The sequence below is a fragment of the Dryobates pubescens genome, chromosome 22, assembly GCF_014839835.1.
Source record: "Dryobates pubescens isolate bDryPub1 chromosome 22, bDryPub1.pri, whole genome shotgun sequence".
In the NCBI taxonomy this organism is placed as follows: domain Eukaryota; kingdom Metazoa; phylum Chordata; class Aves; order Piciformes; family Picidae; genus Dryobates; species Dryobates pubescens.
Genome location: NC_071633.1, coordinates 14,581,523 through 14,602,917, shown reverse-complemented (window position 1 = coordinate 14,602,917; position 21,395 = coordinate 14,581,523). Strand labels below are relative to the sequence as shown.

At 63.6% G+C, this 21,395-nt stretch overlaps 1 protein-coding gene across 6 annotated transcripts in view; it reads left to right on the top strand.

Moving 5' to 3' along the window:
- Positions 1-278: 278 nt before the first annotated feature.
- SYT7 (synaptotagmin 7) overlaps positions 279-21,395 on the top strand; it is a 43,835-nt gene continuing 22,718 nt past the window's right edge. The window contains exons 1-3 of one of the 6 annotated variants that reach the window (XM_054171928.1): positions 279-411; positions 17,256-17,359; positions 20,357-20,439. In XM_054171928.1, the coding sequence (XP_054027903.1) occupies positions 381-411; positions 17,256-17,359; positions 20,357-20,439 (218 nt within the window). In that variant the 5' untranslated portion in view covers positions 279-380. Of the gene's footprint in view, positions 412-17,252; positions 17,360-20,356; positions 20,440-21,395 lie in introns of all 6 variants that reach the window. The other 5 variants (XM_054171927.1, XM_054171926.1, XM_054171930.1 and 2 more) reach the window with 5 other exon arrangements.

The following is a 21,395-nucleotide window of genomic DNA, read 5'->3' as shown; positions in this document are numbered from 1 at the left end:
CTCTCCCGCCAGCAGCGAGCAGCAAGTGGATGCGCGATCGGGGTGCACACCCCCCCCCCCCCAATCCCCCCCACCCTTCCCTTACACCCCCACCCCACCCCCAGCAGGCATCAGGCAGCGAACGGGCAGGCAGCGAACGGGCAGCCCCGGGGCTACCGGACCCCCCTTCACCCACCCACCCCCTCCAACCCCCCCTCCCTCACCCCCGTTACCACCACCGCATGCCGGCCCCCGCCGCTCCGCCGCCGCCTCCCGCGGCCCCCGCACCCGCCCCGCCGCCCGCCGCCCTTGTCTGATGAGAGCCTCGGCTCCGCCGAAGCGGGCAGCAGCCGCCGCCGCCGCCGCCACCGCCGCCACCGCCCCTGCCACCGGCCGCCACCATGTACCTGCACCCGGAGGCTGCCAGCGCAGGTGAGTTGGGAGGGGGCAGCGCCGAGCACCGGGGAGATGGCGGGGGGGGGGGGGGGGGGCCGGGTGGCGGATGACAGGACGGGGACGCGGAGACGGCGGGGAGGTGATGGGGGACACCGCGCTGGGGACGCAGACAGCAGGCTGGGGACACACGAGACACCGGGATGGGGACACGGACGCGCTGGGGAAAGGATGGGAGGCGCTGGGATGGGGACAACGGACAGCAGGGAGAGGACGGGGGACGTGGGGCTGGGGACACACAGACAGCGGGATGGGGACGCACGGACAGCGGGATGGGGACAGGGGCGCACTGGGGAAAGGGTGGGGGGACGCCAGGTTGGGGACACGGCCAGCGGGGAGAGCGTGGGGGACACCGAGATGGGCTGCACAGACTGTGAGGAGGTGATGGGGGACACCAGGACGGGGACACGGACACCAGGATGGGGCCAGCGGGATGGGGCCAGACGGCGGGGAGGTGATGGGGAGACGCCGGGATGGGGACACAGGCGCTGGGAGAGGATGGGGGACACCGAGATGGGCACACAAACACCAGGGCTTCCTCGCTGCCCGGTGGTGCCTGCCCGGCTCCACCGGTGGGACCGGTCCGTGATGTCTGTGTGTGTGTCCCCCGTCCCCCCACACCTCTCCCAGTTTCCCCCCCACCCCCCTCCCCTTTCCTCCTCCCGGGCTGTGGGATCTGTCGGGAGTTACCCGGAGTTCAGGGAGGAAAAGTCACCGTCACCACTTGCAAACGACACCGAGAGCTGCTGGAGTCCACCCCCCGCCGGGGGGTCCTGGCCCCCCATCCAGGGACACCCCATCCCGGGGACACCCCAAACCACGGGGCCAGTACCCCTTCATCCTGGGCAAAACCCAACCCACCCCCCCCCCCCAAGAGAAAGACCCGGCCCCTTGGGGTGACCCCGAAGCCCTTCAGTGACACCCCCTCCTCCCCAGCCCCTTAGCGACCCCCTAGCCCCCTGGGGTGACCCCAAAGCCCCACGGTGAGCTCCTAGGCTGATGAGCCCAGCCCCTCGCTGACAGCCCCAGCCCCGCTGGGTACCAGCGGGCAGAGCATCACTCCCAATCCTCCTCGCTCCATCACTCCGGGGCCCCCAGCCCCTGTGCCCCCCCGCCCCCATCCCGCTGCGCTGTTGCTCGCCCGGGTGGGCAGCCGGGGCAGGGGCTCCGAGCGGGGCCGTTTTGCTGAGCTCATGCTCCCGGCTCAGGCATCAGTTCGGCCCAGGATGGAGGAATCTGGGACGCCGCCGGGGAGGGCTTTTTTTGGGGGTGTGAGAGCTGGCGGCAGCCGGTGTGGAGGCGAAGGGAGCACCGAGGCTGGGGCGGGGGGGAGACACCTGGAGGCCTTCCCTGGCCACGTCCCCGAAGGGGCCGGGGCGGGCAGAAGGACAAGGTGTCCTGTGGCGGTGCCGGTGGGGAGCACCGGGCCGGGCAGAGCGGGAGCTGCCGGTGCTGCGCGCCGCTGGGGAGAGCCGCAGGAGCCGGGCAGAGCCAGGCCTGCGGGAGAAGGGCAGGGTTGGGGCCGGCGCCGAGCTGCCACCCAGGGCAGGTGGCAGCGGCGGTGCCTGCCCCGAGAGTTGTTGGCAGCTCCAGACGAGCCACCTGCCAGGTGAAGCTGCCACCTGCCCCGGGGGGATGAACCTTCCCTCTGGCTGCGGCTCTGCCACCCCTGTGCCACCCCATCTGTGTGCCAGTCCAGCCCTGTGCCTGCACCCCAGCCCTGTGCCACCCCATCTGTGTGCCAGTCCAGCCCTGTGCCTGCACCCCAGCCCTGTGCCACCCCATCTGTGTGCCAGTCCAGCCCTGTGCCTGCACCCCAGCCCTGTGCCACCTCATCTGTGTGCCAGTCCAGCCCTGTGTCTGCACCCTATCCCTGTGCCTGCACACCATATCTGTGCCACTCCATCTGTGTGCCAGTCCAGCCCTGTGCCTGCACCCCAGCCCTGTGCCACCCCATCTGTGTGCCAGTCCAGCCCTGTGCCTGCACCCCATCCCTGTGCCACCTCATCTGTGTGCCAGTCCAGCCCTGTGCCTGCACCCCAGCCCTGTGCCACCCCATCTGTGTGCCAGTCCAGCCCTGTGCCTGCACCCCATCCATGTGCCTCCCCATCTGTGTGCCAGTCCAGCCCTGTGCTGCACCCCAGCCCTGTGCCACCCCATCTGTGTGCCAGTCCAGCCCTGTGTCTGCACCCTATCCCTGTGCCTGCACACCATATCTGTGCCACTCCATCTGTGTGCCAGTCCAGCCCTGTGCCTGCACCCCATCCATGTGCCTCCCCATCTGTGTGCCAGTCCAGCCCTGTGCCACCCCATCTGTGTGCCAGTCCAGCCCTGTGCCACCCCATCTGTGTGCCACTCCAGCCCTGTGCCTGCACCCCAGCCCTGTGCCACCCCATCTGTGTGCCACCTCATCCCTGTGTCAGTTCAACCCTGTGCCACCCCATCTGTGTGCCACTCCAGCCCTGTGCCACCCCATTGCTTGTGCCACGGTGGGTCAGGGGAGCGTGGCACGGCACTGCTCGGCCCAAGGTCACCTGCCGGCCGGGTGGCAGAGTGGGGGACACCAGCTTGTCCCTGCTGGCAGGCAGCAGGGTGGCAGAGCTGCCCTTCCCTCTTGGTGCCCACGGTGTGCACCTGCCTCATGTCCCCTCCAGGCATGGCCTCTGCCCCCGCTTTGTTCCAGATGCCCTCCCTGGCCCTCCCTGTTGGCACTCAGCAGGCTGCAGGTGGCACTGCCAGCTGCAAGGTGACCAGGCAGAGCCTGAGTTGCTGGGGGACAGATCCCAGCTGCCCCCTCCCCAAGCTCTCTGCTCCTCAGGGGGGCTGTGGTGGAGCTGTGAAGAGTCCAGGGGTGCTGTGGTGGAGCTGTGGTGGAGCTGTGATGGGTCCAGGGGTGCTGTGGTGGAGCTGTGGTGGAGCTGTGATGGGTCCAAGGGGGGCTGTGGTGGAGCTGTGATGGGTCTAGGGGTGCTGTGGTGGGTCCAGGGATGCTGTGGTGGAGCTGTGGTGGAGCTGTGGTGGGTCCAGGGGTGCTGTGGTGGAGCTGTGATGGGTCCAAGGGGTGCTGTGGTGGAGCTGTGATGGGTCCAAGGGGTGCTGTGGTGGAGCTGTGGTAGAGCTGTGATGGGTCCAAGGGGGGCTGTGGTGGAGCTGTGATGGGTCCAGGGGGGCTGTGGTGGAGCTGTGGTGGATCCATGGAGTGCTGTGGTGGATCCATGCAGAGCTGTGGTGGATCCATGCAGACCTGTGGTGGATCCATGGAGAGCTGTGGTGGATCCATGCAGAGCTGTGGTGGATCCATGGAGAGCTGTGGTGGATCCATGGAGTGCTGTGGTGGATCCATGGAGAGCTGTGGTGGATCCATGCAGAGCTGTGGTGGATCCATGGAGAGCTGTGGTGGATCCATGCAGAGCTGTGGTGGATCCATGCAGAGCTGTGGTGGATCCATGCAGTGCTGTGGTGGATCCATGGAGTGCTGTGGTGGATCCATGCAGAGCTGTGGTGGATCCATGGAGTGCTGTGGTGGATCCATGGAGAGCTGTGGTGGATCCATGCAGAGCTGTGGTGGATCCATGCAGAGCTGTGGTGGATCCATGGAGTGCTGTGGTGGATCCATGCAGAGCTGTGGTGGATCCATGCAGTGCTGTGGTGGATCCATGGAGTGCTGTGGTGGATCCATGCAGAGCTGTGGTGGATCCATGGAGTGCTGTGGTGGATCCATGGAGTGCTGTGGTGGATCCATGCAGAGCTGTGGTGGATCCATGGAGTGCTGTGGTGGATCCATGCAGAGCTGTGGTGGATCCATGCAGAGCTGTGGTGGATCCATGGAGTGCTGTGGTGGATCCATGCAGAGCTGTGGTGGATCCATGCAGAGCTGTGGTGGATCCATGGAGTGCTGTGGTGGATCCATGCAGAGCTGTGGTGGATCCATGCAGAGCTGTGGTAGGGCCATGGGTTGTGGGGACCTGTGGTGGGTACTCTGGTTGGTCTAGAGATGCTCTGGTGGGGCTGTGGGGTGCTGTGGTGGGTCCCAGGATGCCATGATGCATCTAGAGCAGCCCTGGTGGGCCCATGGAGTGCTGTGGTGGGGCTGGGGTGGGCCCAGGGGGGCCGTGGTGGGGCCATGGCACGCTGTGGGCAGGGCAGAGGTGGTGTGGTGGGGCTGGAGGTCCTGAGGTGGAGCCATCGCTTTCTGTGGTGGGGCCAGGAGTGCTGTGGTGGGGGCAGAGTTGCTTCCACCCCTGCCAGCAGCCCTGGGCTGGCACTGGGGCACCATCTGCTTCAGCCACCTCTCCCCCCTGCCCCTGCTTCCCCCGCCCGTGCCAGCGGGGTGCCAGGTCTGTCACCCACCCGTGGGGGCTGGGAGGGTGCTGGTGGCTCAGCCACCCCTGCTGGCTTTGGCAAGAGCCAGGTGCTGGCCGTGCCACCTTCCTGGCTGCCCCCTGAACCTTGTCCTCTGCTCTGCGTCCCCCCAGGCTGGCTGGGGGGGGGAGGGGGCGAGGTGCACCCAGGAGGTGCTGATGCCTGGGAGGGCTGGTGCCACCCCACCCCTGGTCACCAGCCTGGGCTGGGGGAGAGGTGTCTGAGATGGGCACCCAGCTGAGGTGATTCCTTCCAGCCGGGGGAGGGGGGAGAGGGCTTTGCTGGGAGGCTGTGCCCCCCGGTGGGGCCACCCCGGGAGGTGTCAGGAGAGTCGTGACTGGGGCTGGAGGCAAAGGTCCCCTCGGTGCCACAGGCCACCCACACCAGCTCTGGGGACACCAGGCAGCTCCTTCCTCCTCTCCATCCCCATCCTTGCTGCCCACCCCCCCGCCGCCAGCAGCTGTCCCCTCCCTGGGGGAGGTGGCTGCACCTCAGTCCCTCCCTGCTTGGACCTGATGATCTTCAGCTCTCTTCCCGACCAGGCAATTCCATGACTGATTCCATGACTGATTCCATGAGCACCTCAGTGCCTCCAGGAGGTATACTGGGGAGGGTCTGGGACCTCCTTGCCCCCCCCCCCCAGCTCCATCCTCCCATGCTCCATGTGGAGCCGAGCCGAGGTGGTGGTGCTGGAGCCGGTGAATCAACAACCAGCAGCTGCCTGCTTCCCTCCCTCCCTCCCCTACCGTCCTCCCCCCAGCGCTGTCTCCCGGTGGGCAGTGGAGAGGTCTGGGCCGCGGGGAAGTGGCTGCTGGCTGCCTGCAGGGAGCTGGAGGAGAAGGTTTCCCAGGGCTGGGATAAAATGGGAGGAGAAGGTGGGGAAAGCAACCAAACCCCGAGGAGCAGCGGGAGAAGGCCAGGAGCTGCTGGGAGGATGAGGAGGGGGACTCGTGACAGCTGAGGAGGAAGGCAGACAAAGAGCTGGGAGCCAGGCACCTGCTGCAGCCACGGCCCCACATGGTGCAGGGACAGCACTGGTGGCTCCAGCACCAACCCCCCCCACACACTGCCCCCTCCCCAGCACCCTCCTCAAGGTTGGGGTTCACCACCCCCCCAGCATCCCATCCTGCTGGCACCTCCTCCACAACCTCACCCTGCCCCTTTCTGTGTGCCCCCCCCGGGCCCCTGCCCTCCCCTCCACAACTCCATCCTATTCCCCACGGCAGTGAGGCAGCCATGAAGGTGCTGAGCTCCCCCCCGGGGGGTCCTGCCTGCTCTTTTGCCCCCTCCCCTCTACAACTCCATCCCATTCCCCACGGCAGTGAGGCATCCAGGAAGGTGCTGAGCTCCCCCCCGGGGGGTCCTGCCTGCTCTTTTGCCCCCTCCCCTCCACAACTCCATCCCATTCCCCACGGCAGTGAGGCATCCAGGAAGGTGCTGAGCTCCCCCCCCCCGGGGGGGTCCTGCCTGCTCTTTTGCCCCCTCCCCTCCACAACTCCATCCCATTCCCCACAGCAGTGAGGCAGCCATGAAGGTGCTGAGCTCCCCCCCGGGGGGTCCTGCCTGCTCTTTTGCCCCCTCCCCACCACAACTCCATCCCATTCCCCACGGCAGTGAGGCATCCAGGAAGGTGCTGAGCTCCCCCCCGGGGGGTCCTGCCTGCTCTTTTGCCCCCTCCCCACCACAACTCCATCGCATTCCCCACAGCAGTGAGGCAGCCATGAAGGTGCTGAGCTTCCCCCCGGGGGGGTCCTGCCTGCTCTTTTGCCCCCTCCCCTCTACAACTCCATCCCATTCCCCACAGCAGTGAGGCATCCAGGAAGGTGCTGAGCTCCCCCCCGGGGGGTCCTGCCTGCTTTGTTGCCCCCTCCCCACCTCCAAGCCATTCATCAGCCCCACTTTGGGGGGGACACACACACACACAAACAGACACAGAGCCAGGCACAGAGATGTGACACAGCCCCAGAGCTGGGGGACATCAAACCCAACGGCTTGGGGGGGGCGGATTATAAGCGGGCAGGGGGTCCAGCTGAGGTGGGGGGCGGGGGGTCTGCTTGATGTGTGTGTGTGTCGTCGTCCCCCCCCCCTGCACACCAAGAAGGAGCAGGAGAGGAGCCGGAGGCGGCTTTCCCACCGCCTGATCTCGCGGCTTTTCAGCTTGCCAGGGAAGGGAGGGGGAGAGAGGAGGGAGGGAGATAAGACGCAGATAATATCTCTGCCACACCCCCCCCCAACATCTCCTCCCCACCTCCCGACCCCAGCCCCTGGGGGGGGCTCCGCTGGAGCAAGGGAAGAGCTTCCCAGGAATGCTACAGCAGCATCAGACTGGGAGGGGGGAGATATGGGGAGGGATATGGGGGGGGGGGGAAGGGTCTCAAGCTGGGGACACAGAGTTGTGGGCTGGGGGGGATCGGGGGTCAGGTTGTGTCCCCACATCGCCGTAGGTGCCAAGCTGGTTGTGGTGTGGGGAGGGGGCTGTGTGCGGGGGGGGGGGGGGGGGGGTGTTCAGTGCCTTGCTGCCAGCTTTTGGGGGGTGTCCTGGGAGTATCTTGTGTGATCCCCCCCCCCCCCCCCCCCCGCCTCCTGTTGTCCCTTCCCTCGTGGTCCTGCTGCAGGAGGGAGAGAGTCACCTTGGGGGGAGTTAATGAGGTTTGAAAGGGAAGCAGCCGATGGAGCCGAGAGGGATGGAGCTGAGGGGGGGGTGGTGGCAGAGGGATGGCACAGAGCAGCAAGCACCTCTTCCCCTGCCCATCCAGCCCGGGCACGGCGTGGGGGACCGAGCCTGAGGGTGTGCTTGGAGGGGAGGAGCGCTGGGCACCCCTCAGAGGAGATGTGAGGAGCTCCTCCTTCCAGCTTGGGTCTGTGGGATGCTGGTGGCTGGGGGTGTGTGTGTGTGGGGTATGATAGGTGGCCATCCTTGCTCCCCCATCCTTGCTCCCCCATCCTTGCTCCCCCATCCTCCTTCCACCATGGGTGGCCAGCCCCTGTGGGTGACCAGCCCCCCTCCGTGGTCTCAGCATCTCACCCCTGGAGGAGGAGCCAGGGTTTGCAGGAGGATTTCCACCCAGCCCCACACCACTCCCCCCCAGGCACCAGCCCACCTCTCTGTGTCCCCCTCCTGTCCTCCAGCCAGGGGCCTTCCTCAGCCCTTCATTCCTCTCCCCTGCTTCCTCCCCTCCAAGCTGCATCTCTCCTCCTCTTCCTCCCCCAGCACCTCCAGCCCCCTAATCTGGGTGGCTGTGGCTGATGCTGATCATTTCCCCTACCCCCCCCCAGCCCTGAGCTCTGTCCCCGTGGTGGCCACAAAGCTCAGCCTCTCTCCCCCTGGCTGCAGAACGCTGGTGGCCAGGGGGGCACCGCCTGGGCAGGGGGATCAGGGAGCTGGGGAAGCAGGCCGGGGGGGAGGGGGGGATGGAGCTCATGGGGCTGGCCGTGGCCATGTGGAGCCTGCTGACTCCTGTCCCCTCGGGAGCTTCTGGCTCTCTGCCTCCCTCTCTCTCTGGCTGTCACCCGGAGTGCCTGGGAATGATGGAGGGCCCTGGGGGCGAGAGGCTAAGTGGTGGCGGCGGTGAGAGCGCAGGAGCCGGCAGCGCCGCTGGCTGGGAGAGCCCAGCCTGCTGCTGCCTGCCTGCCGCTGCCTGCCTGCCAGCGCTGCTGCCAGAGGCTTCTGAGCCTGCCCGAGCTGGGGCTGGGGCTGCAAGGGCCGGGGGACAACTTGTGGAGCTCAGGTTTTGAAGGGCAGGCTGGAGGTGGCTGTGAGCAGCCTGCTGCGGTGTGAGGAGTCCCTGCCCCGGGGCAGGGAGGGCTGGAACTGGCTGAGCCTCAAGGTCCCCTTCCAGCCCTGCCCATTCTGTGATGCTGGGATTCTGTGTTTGGGGACAGAGGGGATGTGGAGGGGAGGGTGAGCACAATCCAGCCTTGCCAAAGGGTTGCCTGGCTGGGAAAGGTCTTGAGAGCATCAAGTCCAAGCCCCCCCCCCCCCCCCGCCCCAGCATCTCCCTGTGCACAGCTGTGAGACCATCACAGCCCCACAGAAGGCAGCAAAGGTCATCTTTGGCCAACCCTCCCTGCCCTCAGCAGGGACATCTCCAACCAGAGCAGGTTGCTCAGGGCCCCAGCCAGTGTGGCCTTGAATACCTCCAGGGATGGAGACTCCACCACACCTCTGGGCAACCTGTCCCAGGGTTTCACCACTCTTATTGTCCACAGCTTCCTCCTGATGATGTCCAACCTGCCCTGCTCCACCTTAGCTGTCCCTCATCCCTTTAAACCCCTCCATGGATGGAGCCTCCCCCACCTCCCTGGGCAGCCTGGTCCAGGGCCCAGTGACCCTTGTGATGAAGAAATTGTTCCTGGTACCCAACCTCCACCTCCCCTGGTGCAACCTGAGAGCATCAGGAGGTTATGAGGAGCACCAGAGGGCTGTGAGGAGAAGCAGGAGGCTGTGAGGAGAAGCAGGAGGCTATGAGAAGAAGCAGGAGGCTATGAGGAGAAGCAGGAGGCTGTGAGGAGAAGCAGGAGGCTGTGAGGAGAAGCAGGAGGCTATGAGGAGAAGCAGGAGGCTATGAGGAGAAGCAGGAGGCTATGAGGAGCATAAGGAAGTTGTGGGAAGTATCAGGAGGCTATGAAGAGCATCATGGGGCTGTAAGGAGCATCATGAGGCTGTGAGGAGCATCATGAGGCTGTGAGGAAAACCAGAGGGCTGTGAGAAGCATCAGGAAGCTATGAGGAGCATCAGGGGGCTGTAAGGAGCATCATGAGGCTGTGATGCTGTGAGAAGCATCAGGAGGCTATGAGGAGCACCAGAGGGCTGTGAGGAGCATTAGGAGGCTATGAGAAGCATCAGGAGGTTGTGAGAAGAATCAGGAGGCTATGAGGAGCATCAGGAGGCTGTGAGGAGCATCAGGAGTCTGTGAGAAGCATCAGGAGGCAATGAGGAGCAGCAGGAGGCTATAAGGAGCAGCAGAGGGCTGTGAGGAGCATCAGGAAGCTGTGAGGAGCATCAGGAGGCTATGAGGAGCATCAGGAGGCTATGAGAAGAATCAGGAGGCTATGAGGAGCAGCAGAGGGTTGTGAGGAGCAGCTGGAGTCTGTGAGGAGCATTAGGAGGCTCTGAGGAGCATTAGGAGGCTCTGAGGAGCAGCAGAGGGCTGTGAGGAGCATCAGGAGACTATGAGGAGCATCAGGAGGCTGTGAGAAGAATCAGGAGGCTATGAGGAGCATCAGGAGGCTATGAGGAGCAGCAGAGGGCTGTGAGAAGAACCAGGAGGCTATGAGGAGCACCAGGAGACTGTGAGGAGCCATGAAGAGGCTGTGAGGAGCATGAGGAGACTATGAGGAGCACCAGGAGGCTGTGAGAAGAATCAGGAGGCTGTGAGGAGCAGCAGAGGGCTGCGAGGAGCAGCAGGAGGCTGTCAGGAGCAGGGTTTGGGACGGACGGAAACCCCAGGGGGCTTGGGCAGGGCATGGGGGCAGCCAGCCGTGAGGCTGGGGGCGGGCTGGGGGGCGGGGAGGGCTGCGGCTTCGGTCGCTCCTCAAGAGGAGAGGTGCTGGTGAGGACCACGAGGCAGAGAAACCACAGAGCTCTCCGGAAATCCTCAGCCAAAAATAGCCCAGCCCGGGAGGAAGGAGCCTCAGCTCCTGCCAAAACCGTTCTGCCTCCCGCCCGCTGCCAGCCCCCGAGAGGGGCCGCGGGTGGCACCTCCAGCCAGGTGCCCGCAGCGGGCAGGGCTGGGTGGGCGGCAGGGCAAGGCGTGAGGCGTGCAGGCAGCGCGGCGGCAGAGCAGAGCAGGCAGCTGCTGGCTGCCGGCGTGCTGGGCGAGCCCAGGCAGGAGGGATGCCCGCGGGCAGCGCTGCCCAGCCGGGCGCCCGGCGAGGCGCTGGGTACCCTCAGCGGCCCCTGGCCCTCGGCAGGAGGGTGCCCAGGAGCTCTGCTTGGCTGCTCCGCGGCGGGGAGGGCGAGGGGGGGAGCGGTGCCACGCCGCTGCCATGTTGGGGCCGGGCAGGGCTGGGGAGCTGGTGCCCGCTCCTGGCGCCGCAGCCGAAGTGGGAGCGGGGCTTTGCTTTTGGAGGTGGCATGAAGTGAAAGCTGGCTGCCAGGAAGCACCCTGAGGGCTTGAGGAGCTTTCTCCTCCACCACCCAGGTGCCTCACTCTTGCTCCTCCACGCGGGGCACATCGATGGGTGGCATCAGGCTGGGACAGGGCATGCCCAGCGGCACCGGGTGGTGTATCTGGGGGGGGGGGGAGGGGGTATCCTCCTTCTCCAGAGCCTAGGATGGTACCCATGGGCACTGCCATCCTCAGCATGGTGCTCTCACCAGGCTCGAGTGTCTTGGCACATGGGTGCTGGGGCATGGACCACCACAGGCTGGGGGGGCCCTGGCAGAGGAGGCAGCTTGGTTAGCGGGGGGGAGGGGCAAAGCCTGGAGGCAAAGCCCCACCAGGGGAGGCAGCTTCTGCGTGGGGGGGAGGCAGAGAGAGAGATTGATGGATTGACAGCTCCGGGGGCTGGCCAGATGGCTGGCTGGAGAAACAGATGTGTCCGAGGGATGGAGGGAGGCAGGGAGGGGTGAAAGGAGGGATGGAGGGATGCATGGATGGAAGGAAGGATGGATGAATGAATGGATGGAGGGGTGGATGAAGGGATAGATGGTGGAGGGATAGAGGGAGGGAGGGAGGGATGGATGGATGGATGGATGGAGGGATGGAAGGATGGATGGAAGGATGGATGGAGGGATGGATGGAGGGATGGATGGAGGGATGGATGGAGGGATGGATGGAAGGATGGATGGGGGGATGGATGGATGGATGAAGAGCTTGATGAATGTGTTGGAGCAGAGGACAGACAGACACATAGGGAGGACAGACTCCTGTTCCCTTCCTTCTTACCCAAGGCCATGCCTGTGGTGCTGAGCCGTGGTGCTGAGCCATGGTGTTGTGCTGATCCTCTCCCACCCAAGGCTCATCCAATGGTGGGACATTGGCCAGGCCTTCCCCCCCACCCAGGACAGTGGGACCACCATGGGGCTCCCAGCATCCCCCCACTGAGCTCCTAGTGCCCACCCAGCCCCTGGGGGCACCTCTACACCCACCTTGCTCCCTCTGTGCCCACCCAGCTCCGCCCCAGGCGATGCCAACCTTGCTCTGAGCAGCTTCCCAGGGATGCTGGGGAGGCCTCATCCCTCCTTGGAGGGTTGGCATCCTGGCAGCCCCCCACCTCCCCCTCCATGCCCAGTTCCTCTCCTTCTCCCTGTGCCGGTGTTTTGCCCCCACCGTGCCCCTGCCCAGTACCCACTGCCATTGCCTGCAGGATGCTGCCCAGGAGAGAAAGCTGCAGGATTCACAGCTTCTCAGCTGCAGCCTAAAAATAAGAGGTTTTGGGGAAATATCTAGCAAATGAGTGGGAGGAGGAGAAGAGGAGGAATTGATGGCCTGGTGCCAGGCAAACAGCATCTGGGAAGCCCCAGCGTGGCAACGCTGCCACCTCCCCTCCCCACCCCATGCTCCTCCGCCCTGGCACCGCCACCCCCCCGGGGCAAAGCGAGGCTCTGGATGCCATGTGGGGCAGGCTCTCTCCATCCCACCCCATCCCCCACTTGCCCAGCATCCCCTCCACCACCACCACCATCATCATCATCATCATCATCACCATCACCATCACCATCCCAGTTTGGGCTCCACGTCACATCCCACCCCGGCTCGGCGGCTGGCAGCGGGCACCGGCTGGCAGCAAACCGTGGTGGTGCTGGGGACGTGCAGCTCTCTTGGCACCTTCTCCTGTTCTCCTTCCCTCCCCCCTTCCCCTCCCCTCCCCTCCCCCAGTCCCTCCTCTCCCTGGGTGCTCACATGCTTTCCCCTGCTGGTTTTGGGGAGCAGGTGGGCACGGGCTGGCACAGCGGGCACCGGCGTGGCGACGGCGGCTTGGCACGGGGCGAAGCTTCTCTGCCTGGGGATGTGGCTGTGGAAGGGAGCTTTGGGGCTTTGCCTCTCCAGGTGGCTGGGGGGCCTGGGGAGTTGTTCTGCATGGCTTTGATTCCTCCCCACCCCAGGACCAAAGGAGGATGCTTGAGGACGTGGGGCCGGAGAGTGGAGCAGCTATAGGGTGGGCACCGTGCCCGCCTCGGGCATGTTGGGCTCTGCACCCAAGGTTATGGCCCTGAGAGTACAGCTGGGCTCTGGCTTCTCACTGGGGCACCTGTGGAGAGCTTGGCCCCAGCCCTGGCAGGGCTGGCTTGTGCCAAATGCTCATCCAAAGCCCTTGGCCAACTGCTTGGCCAAAGCCCTTTGGCCACCTGCCACTCCGGGGAGGAGCTTTCCAGCTTCCCCCTCCTGCCTGAGAGAGCAGCCAGCAGCTGAAGGCCTTCACCTTGGGTGCCCCTCTTGGGTGCTTTGCCCTGGCAGCACAGGGTGGGACTTGTGGTGAGCAGTTGGTGCTGGTGGAGAAGATGTTGGCTGGGTTTGAGTGCTGGGATGCACACAAGGAGACAGAAGGAGGAAAGGAGGTGGAGATGCCCTGGAGTGGGGTGGTCTTGCTGTGCCAGGCTGAAGGGGAGAGCTGGGGGAGGGGGAACAAGGTCAGTGTGGGGCACAAAGCAAGTGAGAGGTGCAAAAGCACTCAGATATGCAAAGCCACCAAGATTTGCTTGGCCACCAAGGTGCCCAAAGGCACTGAGCTGTAGAGGGGCAGCAAGGGCAGGGAACCACAGAAACACTTAGCTGGGAAGAGACCTCCAAGGTCATCAGGTCCAACCTCGAGGTGCACAATGCCACCAAGGTGCATGAAGCCACAAAGAAGGCACAAAGCCACCAAGGTGAACAAAGCCACCAAGGAGGCACAAGGCCACCAAGGAGGCACAAAGGCACCAAGGAGGCACAAAGCCACCAAAGATGCATGAAGGTATCAAGGTGCAGAAAGCCACCAAGGATGCACAAAGCCACCAAGGATGCACAAAGCCACCAAGGTGAACAAAGCCACCAAAGATGCATGAAGCCACCAAGGAGGCACGAAGCCACCAAAGATGCATGAAGGTATCAAGGTGCAGAAAGCCACCGAGGATGCACAAAGCCACCAAGGAGGCACAAAGCCAACAAGGTGCAGAAAGCCACCAAGGATGCAGAAAGCCACCAAGGAGGCACAAAGCCACCAAGGTGCAGAAAGCCACCAAGGAGGCACAAAGCCACCAAGGATGCAGAAAGCCACCAAGGAGGCACAAAGCCACCAAGGTGCAGAAAGCCACCAAGGAGGCACAAAGCCACCAAGGTGAACAAAGCCACCAAAGATGCATGAAGCCACCAAGGAGGCACAAAGCCACCAAGGAGGCACAAAGCCACCAAGGATGCATGAAGCCACCAAGGATGCATGAAGCCACCAAGGAGGCACGAAGCCACCACGGATGCATGAAGCCACCAAGGAGGCACAAAGCCACCAAGGAGGCACAAAGCCACCAAGGATGCATGAAGCCACCAAGGAGGCACAAAGCCACCAAGGATGCATGAAGCCACCAAGGTGAACTAAGCCACCAAGGATGAATGAAGGTATCAAGGTGCAGAAAGCCACCAAGGAGGCACAAAGCCACCAAGGATGCACAAAGCCACCAAGGAGGCACAAGGCCACCAAGGATGTATGAAACCACCAAGGTGCATGAAGCCACCAAGAAGGCACAAAGCCACCAAGGAGGCACAAGGCCACCAAGGAGGCACAAGGCCACAAAGGATGCATGAAGCCACCAAGGAGGCACAAAGCCACCAAGGAGGCACAAAGCCACCAAGGAGGCACAAAGCTGGGCTGTTTGGGATCACACACCTCCAAGAGCTGGCTATGCCAAGTGGGGGCTGTCCCAGCCCCCCTCCACCAGAGAGGCTGCTTTAGATGCCCCCCCCCCCCTCCTCCCTCCCCAGCAGCAGCTCTCTCACTTGGGTTTATAAATGTTTGAAATTAAGGGTTGGTCCCAAATTCCCTCCTAGGCAACAGTTGCTAAGTGAGGACTGTACACAGGCTCCTCAGGATGGAGAAGGGATGGAGAAGAGTTGGAGAAGAGATGGAGAAGGCATGGAGGAAGGATGGAAAAGGGATGGAGAAGGGATGAAGAAGAGATGGAGAAGGGATGAAGAAGAGATGGAGAAGGGATGGAGAAGAGTTGGAGAAGAGTTGGAGAAGGGATGGAGAAGGCATGGAGGAAGGAGGGAGGAAGGATGGAGAAGGGATGGAGAAGGCATGGAGGAAGGATGGAGGAAGGATGGAGAAGGGATGGAGAAGGGATGGAGGAAGGATGGAGAAGGGATGGAGAAGGGATGGAGAAGGATGGAGAAGGATGGAGAAGGGATGGAGAAGGGATGGAGGAAGGATGGAGAAGGGATGGAGAAGGGATGGAGAAGGGATGGAGAAGGATGGAGAAGGATGGAGAAGGGATGGAGGAAGGATGGAGAAGGGATGGAGAAGGGATGGAGAAGGGATGGAGAAGGATGGAGAAGGATGGAGATGGGTGGAGAAGGATGGATGAAGAGGGATGAAGAAGGATGGAGAAGGGATGGAGAAGGGATGGAGAAGGATGGAGAAGGTGTCCAACCCTCCACCCAAATGGCCCCCAAATGCCCTGGCCACATGTTTCTTGAGCATCACCTTGACCATCTTCACCCCTCTCCATGCTGCTCAGCTCTTTGAGGGCCTCCCTAACCTCCTCTTTGCTGCCCCATCCCCTTTATATCTCTTTCTCTTTCCCCTGGAGAACAGGAGGCTGCTGGTTCTTCCTCACCCCCGCTCCTGCCAGGCTGGGAGCGTGGCACTGGGGGCACTGGGGACCTGGTTGTGTCCCAGGCCATCTGCTCAGGCTGCTCTGTACTTAGCGCCCCCCCCCCCCCCCCCCCACCTCCTCCTCCTTCAGCCACTGGCAAATGGCTTTACAACAACAAGGGCTGTGGGCAAATGAATTATTAATCAGTAGTGATTAGTATTGATAGTGCAGCACGGCTCCAGCAGAGCTGCTCTGGCCACCTCCCTCCCCACTGGCCCCATGGCCCCAGCCCGGGCTGGAGACCTGCCTCTGGGGTGCCACAGCAAGGGGGCCTGCCAGGGAAGGGGGGTGAGCTGGGCTTGGGGGCCCTGCTGGACCCCACCACCCCCAGAGCCACCTTAGGGTCACCCTGCCGTGGTGCTGGGGACAGCATGGGGACAGTGTGGCCATGGCTTGGTGCTGGGGACACTGTGCTGGGGGTCATGGGGACAGTGTGGCCATGAGCTTGGTGCTGGGGACAGCATGGGGACAGTGTGGCCATGGCTTGGTGCTGGGGACAGCATGGGGACAGTGTGGCCATGAGCTTGGTGCTGGGGACAGCATGGGGACAGTGTGGCCATGGCTTGGTGCTGGGGACAGCATGGGGACAGTGTGGCCATGGCTTGGTGCTGGGGACAGCATGGGGACAGTGTGGCTATGAGCTTGGTGCTGGGGACACTGTGCTGGGGGTCATGGGGACAATGTGGCCATGGCTTGGGGGCTGTGCTGGATAGTGAGGACACCCTGAAAGGATGGGCAAGGGCTGAAGGTGGAGATGGAGAAGGGATGGGGATTGGGAAGAGAAAGGGGAAGCAAAGAGGGAAGAGGTAGAGAAGAGGAAGGAAAAGAGGAAGAGGAAGGAAAAGGTGAAAGGATGAGGAAGGCATGGGGAAAGGATAGGAAATAGGAAGGCAAGGAGGAAGGGAAAGAGGAAAGGGAAAGAGGAAAGGGAAGGGGGAAGGGGAAGGGATGGGGAAGGGAAATGGGTTGGGGAAAGAGAAGAGGAAGAGAAAGGGGTAAGGGAAGAGGATGGGGAAGGTGATAGGATGGGTAAGTGATGGGAAGGGGAAGGGAAAAAGGGAAGGGGAAGGAAAAGGGGAAGGGGAAGGGCCCCAAAGCAGCAGCCTGGTGGCCTGGCTGTGGCAGAAGCTGTGGGAAGCTGCTGGGGAGGCTGTGCCCTTTGCAGGACCTGCCAGCTCTGCCAGGGTGCCCCAGAGATTAAAACCTTTGTTCTGCCCCCAGCTGAGCTCCTGGGGAGCAGCTGGAGCCCAGGACATGCCACTGGGAAGCCAGAGCTGGGCTGGCGGGGGTGGGGTGTCTGGCAGTGGCACAGGCTGCCCAGGGGGGTGGCAGAGAAGCCTGTGGCCACGGCACCTCCCTGGGGACAGGGCTCAGCGCCCGCGGTGGTGCTGCTGGGCTGATGGTTGCACCTGGCGGTCTCAGAGGGCTTTCCCAGCTCAGGCAACTCCCAAGCTGTGCCAGGCAGGGTGGTGTGGTGGGGCTGGCACCTGTCAGCTGGCCCGTGCCCCCCTCCCCCCACCTCTTTACTCTCGCTGTCCTCGCCCAGCTCTCGGTGGGTGCCGGTCACCTCCACGCTGCTGGCACCTCGGGCACGGGGAGCCGCGACCCCCCCTCCCCCTCCAGTGCCCCCTCCTCTCTGAGTGGTGACTCTGCTTTGCTGCCCCAGCAGGGTCTCCCTCCCGTGACGTCCTCCTGGTGTCAGCCATCATCACCGTCAGCCTTAGTGCCACCATCGTCCTCTGCGGCATCTGCCAGTGGTGCCAGCGCAAGCTGGTAAGTGCTGCCCCGGGGCTGGAGGGGGGCACTGCGCCTGGCACCCAGCTGGGGGCAGCTGGGGACCTCGTAGAGGGTAGGAGGGCTCTGCAGAGGGACCCTGCCAGGCTGGGCAGAGCGCCACAGGATGGCACTGAATGAGTCCAAGTGCCGGGGGCTGCACTTCGGCCACAGCAACCCCAGGCAGAGCTACAGGCTGGAGGCAGAGAGGGACCTGGGGGTAGTGGTGGACAGCAGCTGAACAGGAGCCAGCAGTGTGCCCAGCTGGCCAAGAAGGCCAAGGGCATCCTGGCCTGCAGCAGGAAGAGTGTGGCCAGCAGGAGCAGGGAGGTCATTGTGCCCTGTGCTTAGCACTGCTTAGGCCACACCTTGAGTCCTGTGTCCAGTTCTGGGCCCCTCAGCTTAAGAAGGACATTGAGATGCTGGAAGGTGTCCAGAGAAGGGCAATGAGGCTGGGGAGGGGTCTGGAGCACAGCCCTGTGAGGAGAGCCCCACCATGGCAGGGAGGTCTTTGGCTTGGCTGCTTCCTGCCCTGATTCCTTCCTCTTCCTCCACTGCCCCTGGGTGCTGCCACAGTTCCTCCACCATCACACTCAAATCTGGGTCAGGCACTGAGGTGCTGGTGGATGCTCCTGGGTGGGAGATGCCCAGCCCAGGGTTTCTAGTGGCTCCTCCCAAGCTGTGGGAAGACAACAATCCCATGGGAAGAGGAGAGGGGGGGGATGCCCATCAAGGATGAGGCAGCACAGAGGCAGAGGGAGCTGCCACGGAGGTGGGAAGGAGCTTCCAAACCTAGCTGGTGCCATCCAGGGATGGGTAGGAGGTTGGCAGAGGGTTGAGCACCAAGGAGGAGAAGGTTTAGTGCTGAAGGGCAAAGCTGGCAGGGGATCAAAGAAGTGTAAATTGGCAAGGAAGAGGTGTTCAGGCTGGGGACAGGCACAGCCTGGCTGAGCCTTGACAGCTCACAGAGCTGGAAGGGCTGTGGGGGAACACAGCCAAAGCTCCTGGAAGGCTGCTGGGCTGGCCCCAGTCTGTGCCCAGCAGCACCAGCCTGGCTAGGGCTGGCAGAGTGGGGGCCAGCAGCTTCTGCTCCCATGTCCTCATGAGCCCTGTGCCATGGCCAGCTGGGGACAAGGCTGGGTTGGAGGCTGACTGCCTCCAGGGCGAGCCTGTGGGCATCCAAGGAAGCCCAGCATCCTGCAGGTGCCAGCAGGATTGGCCTATGGGCTTCCAGAGAGGTTGGTCATCCCTGCAGATCCTGGCAGTATCAGTCCAGGGACATCCAAGGAGGTCCAACATGCCACCAGGAGTAGTCCAGAGGCAGCTAAGGAGGTCCAGCATGCCAGTAGATCTTGCTAGGATTAGCTGATGGACATCCAAGGAGGTCCAACATGCCACCAGGATCAGTCCAGGGGTGTCTAAGGAGGTCCAGCATGCCAGCAGATCTTGCTAAGATTAGCTGATGGACATCCAAAGAGGTCCAAGAGGCCACCAGGAGTAGCCCAGGGGTGTCTAAGGAGGTCCAGCACCCCAGCAGATCCTGGCAGTATCAGTCCATGGCCACCCAAGGAGGTCCAACATGCCACCAGGAGTAGTCCAGAGGCAGCTAAGGAGGTCCAGCACCCCAGTAGATCCTGGCAGTATCAGTCCATGGCCATCCAAGGAGGTCCAACATGCCACCAGGAGTAGCCCAGGGATGTCTAAGGAGGTCCAGCACCCCAGCAGATCCTGGCAGGATCAGTCCATGGCCATCCAAGGAGGTCCAACATGCCACCAGGAGTAGCCCAGGGGTGTCCTGCAACCCTGCAGCTGCCGGCAGGACAAGCCTGTGGCCGTCCCACGCTGAGGGTGGAGGCAGCCCTTGGACTCCTCGCTGCCAGGGAGCCAGCTCTGAGCCCAGGGGACGTGGCTGGGGGGGAGGAGAAGGCACAGCTCCCCTCCAGCTGACGGGCAACCCCCTCGCAGCTGCAGGAGCAGCAGCAGCAGCAGCGGGGTGGCTGATCCACGACCTCAGCCTGCTCCGAGCCCACCTCGGCTGCTTTCCTCCCCCCGCCCCTCGCAGCTGCGTGGAGCACCTTCTGCTCCTAATTGGTGGCTAATTGGCCTTAATTGGGCCCTTGGCCTCCCTGGCTGGGAGCAGAGCGGCACAGGCTGAACCTGCCATCGGAGGTGCCCTGATTAGGAGCCCCAGTTCGGCGCCAGCTCCTGCTTCATTAGCATATGGCAGCTCCTGCCTTTCACTGGGGAAGGTGAACTCAATTAATCCAGCTTCAATTAGTCCTAAAATTACCTGCTTGCCCCCACCCCAGTGAGCTCACAGAAGGGTAGGCAGGTGGTGGCTGCTGCTCTGTCCTGGCGGGGGGGACACACACACACACAGAGCTCCCCCTCTGCCCTCCAGCCTCCCAGGGGTGGTGCCAGGGTGGCCACAGCAGTGTCTGAGCAGCGTCTCTGCCAGGGGATGCTGATGTGTGCTGGGATGGAGCCTGGCAACTACAGGGGGAACAAGGGGGAAGAACTGGGGGGGGGGGGGGGGGGGGGGGGGGGAGCTGTGAGGGGTAAGGAGGAAAACCCAGGGGAACTTCTCCCATCCTCGCTCTTGGCTGGGATGCTCTGGGCTGTGCTGGGAGTCTCCTGGCCACACACTGACTCGCTTCTCCTTCTCTCCCTTTCCCTCGTTCTTTGCCTTTTCCCCTTCCCCTTCTCCTCCTTCTCTCCCTCTTCTCTTCTCTCCCTCTCCCTCTTCTCTTCTCTCCCTCTCCCTCTTCTCTCCCTCTCCTCTCCCTCTCCTCTCCCTCTCCTCTCCCTCTCCTCTCCCTCTCCTCTCCCTCTCCTCTCCCTCTCCTCTCCCTCTCCTCTCCCTCTTCCCTTCCCTTCCCTTCCCTTCCCTTCCCTTCCCTTCCCTTCCCTTCCCTTCCCTTCCCTTCCCTTCCCTTCCCTTCCTCCCCCACTTCCTTCCCCTCTTCCTCCCCCCCTTCCCCCTCCTCTTCCTCCCAGCAGGGGAAGCGTTACAAGACTTCCCTGGAGACCGTAGGGACCCCAGACTCCAGCCGAGGCCGCAGTGAGAAGAAAACCATCAAGTAGGTGCCAGGCTTGAAGGGGGACAAAGGTGCAGGGGGGCTGTGGCAGCAGGAGCCTCTGTGCCCACAGGGCTGGCACGGCCACAGCCTGCTCAGCACCACGGCGAGCTCGGGGGACACGAGCTGGATGGGTGCCGTCCCCACTGGCAGCTGGGAGGTCCCTTCTTGGGGACAAAGGTGCCCAGCCCCCTGCTGCCCATGATGAAGGCTGATGCCCAGCCCTGGCAGAGCGAGCTTGGCAGCAGCTGCTTGCCCAGGAAGACCAAGCAATGGGTGGTCCCTACTGCTGTGCCATCCCCCACTCCTCCTGTGGCTGCCTGGTCCCCTCGGTCACGGCAGAGTTGCCCCCAGGTACCTCCAGCCCCAGTGGGAGAGGCTCTGCAGGAGACAGGCAGAGCTGACAGGGCTCTGGGTGCCCCTCCTGGCTTGCCCACCAAGCTGTGGGCATGGCTGGCTGGGGCCATGGGCACCTCAGCAAGTTGTGCCCAGAGGTGCAGAGCCCAAGCCCTGCCACTGGAGCCGTGCCTGGCCCCTTGGCACAGCTCTGCAGACCGTGGCCAGTGGGCATGTGGAGGGTGGAGGTGGTTGGCACACCTCCTGCTGCTGGGTAAGGAGCTGGCAGCCAGCTGAGCCTTTTCTGGGCACCCCAGCTCCAGCTCAGTCCCCTACACCCCCTGGCACACTCCCAGGGCTCTTGGGAGGAGCCAGGGCTGGACCACCACTCCCCTACCTGGAGCAACCTGCCCAGGGTGATATCAGGGTGCAGGCACCTGGGGCTCCCTCGGGGGTGGCTGTGCCCAGTTGGGACTGGAGGAGGGGGCACCTCCTTTCCTCACAGGCACAGCACTTGCAGCCCTTCCTTCCCAGCTCCAGCAGGTTCCACGCAGCCAGGCTCAGGCCAGAGCCGCAGGTGGGCAGCGAGGAGGGCTGGGAGGGCTGGGCAGGGGTGGACCCTC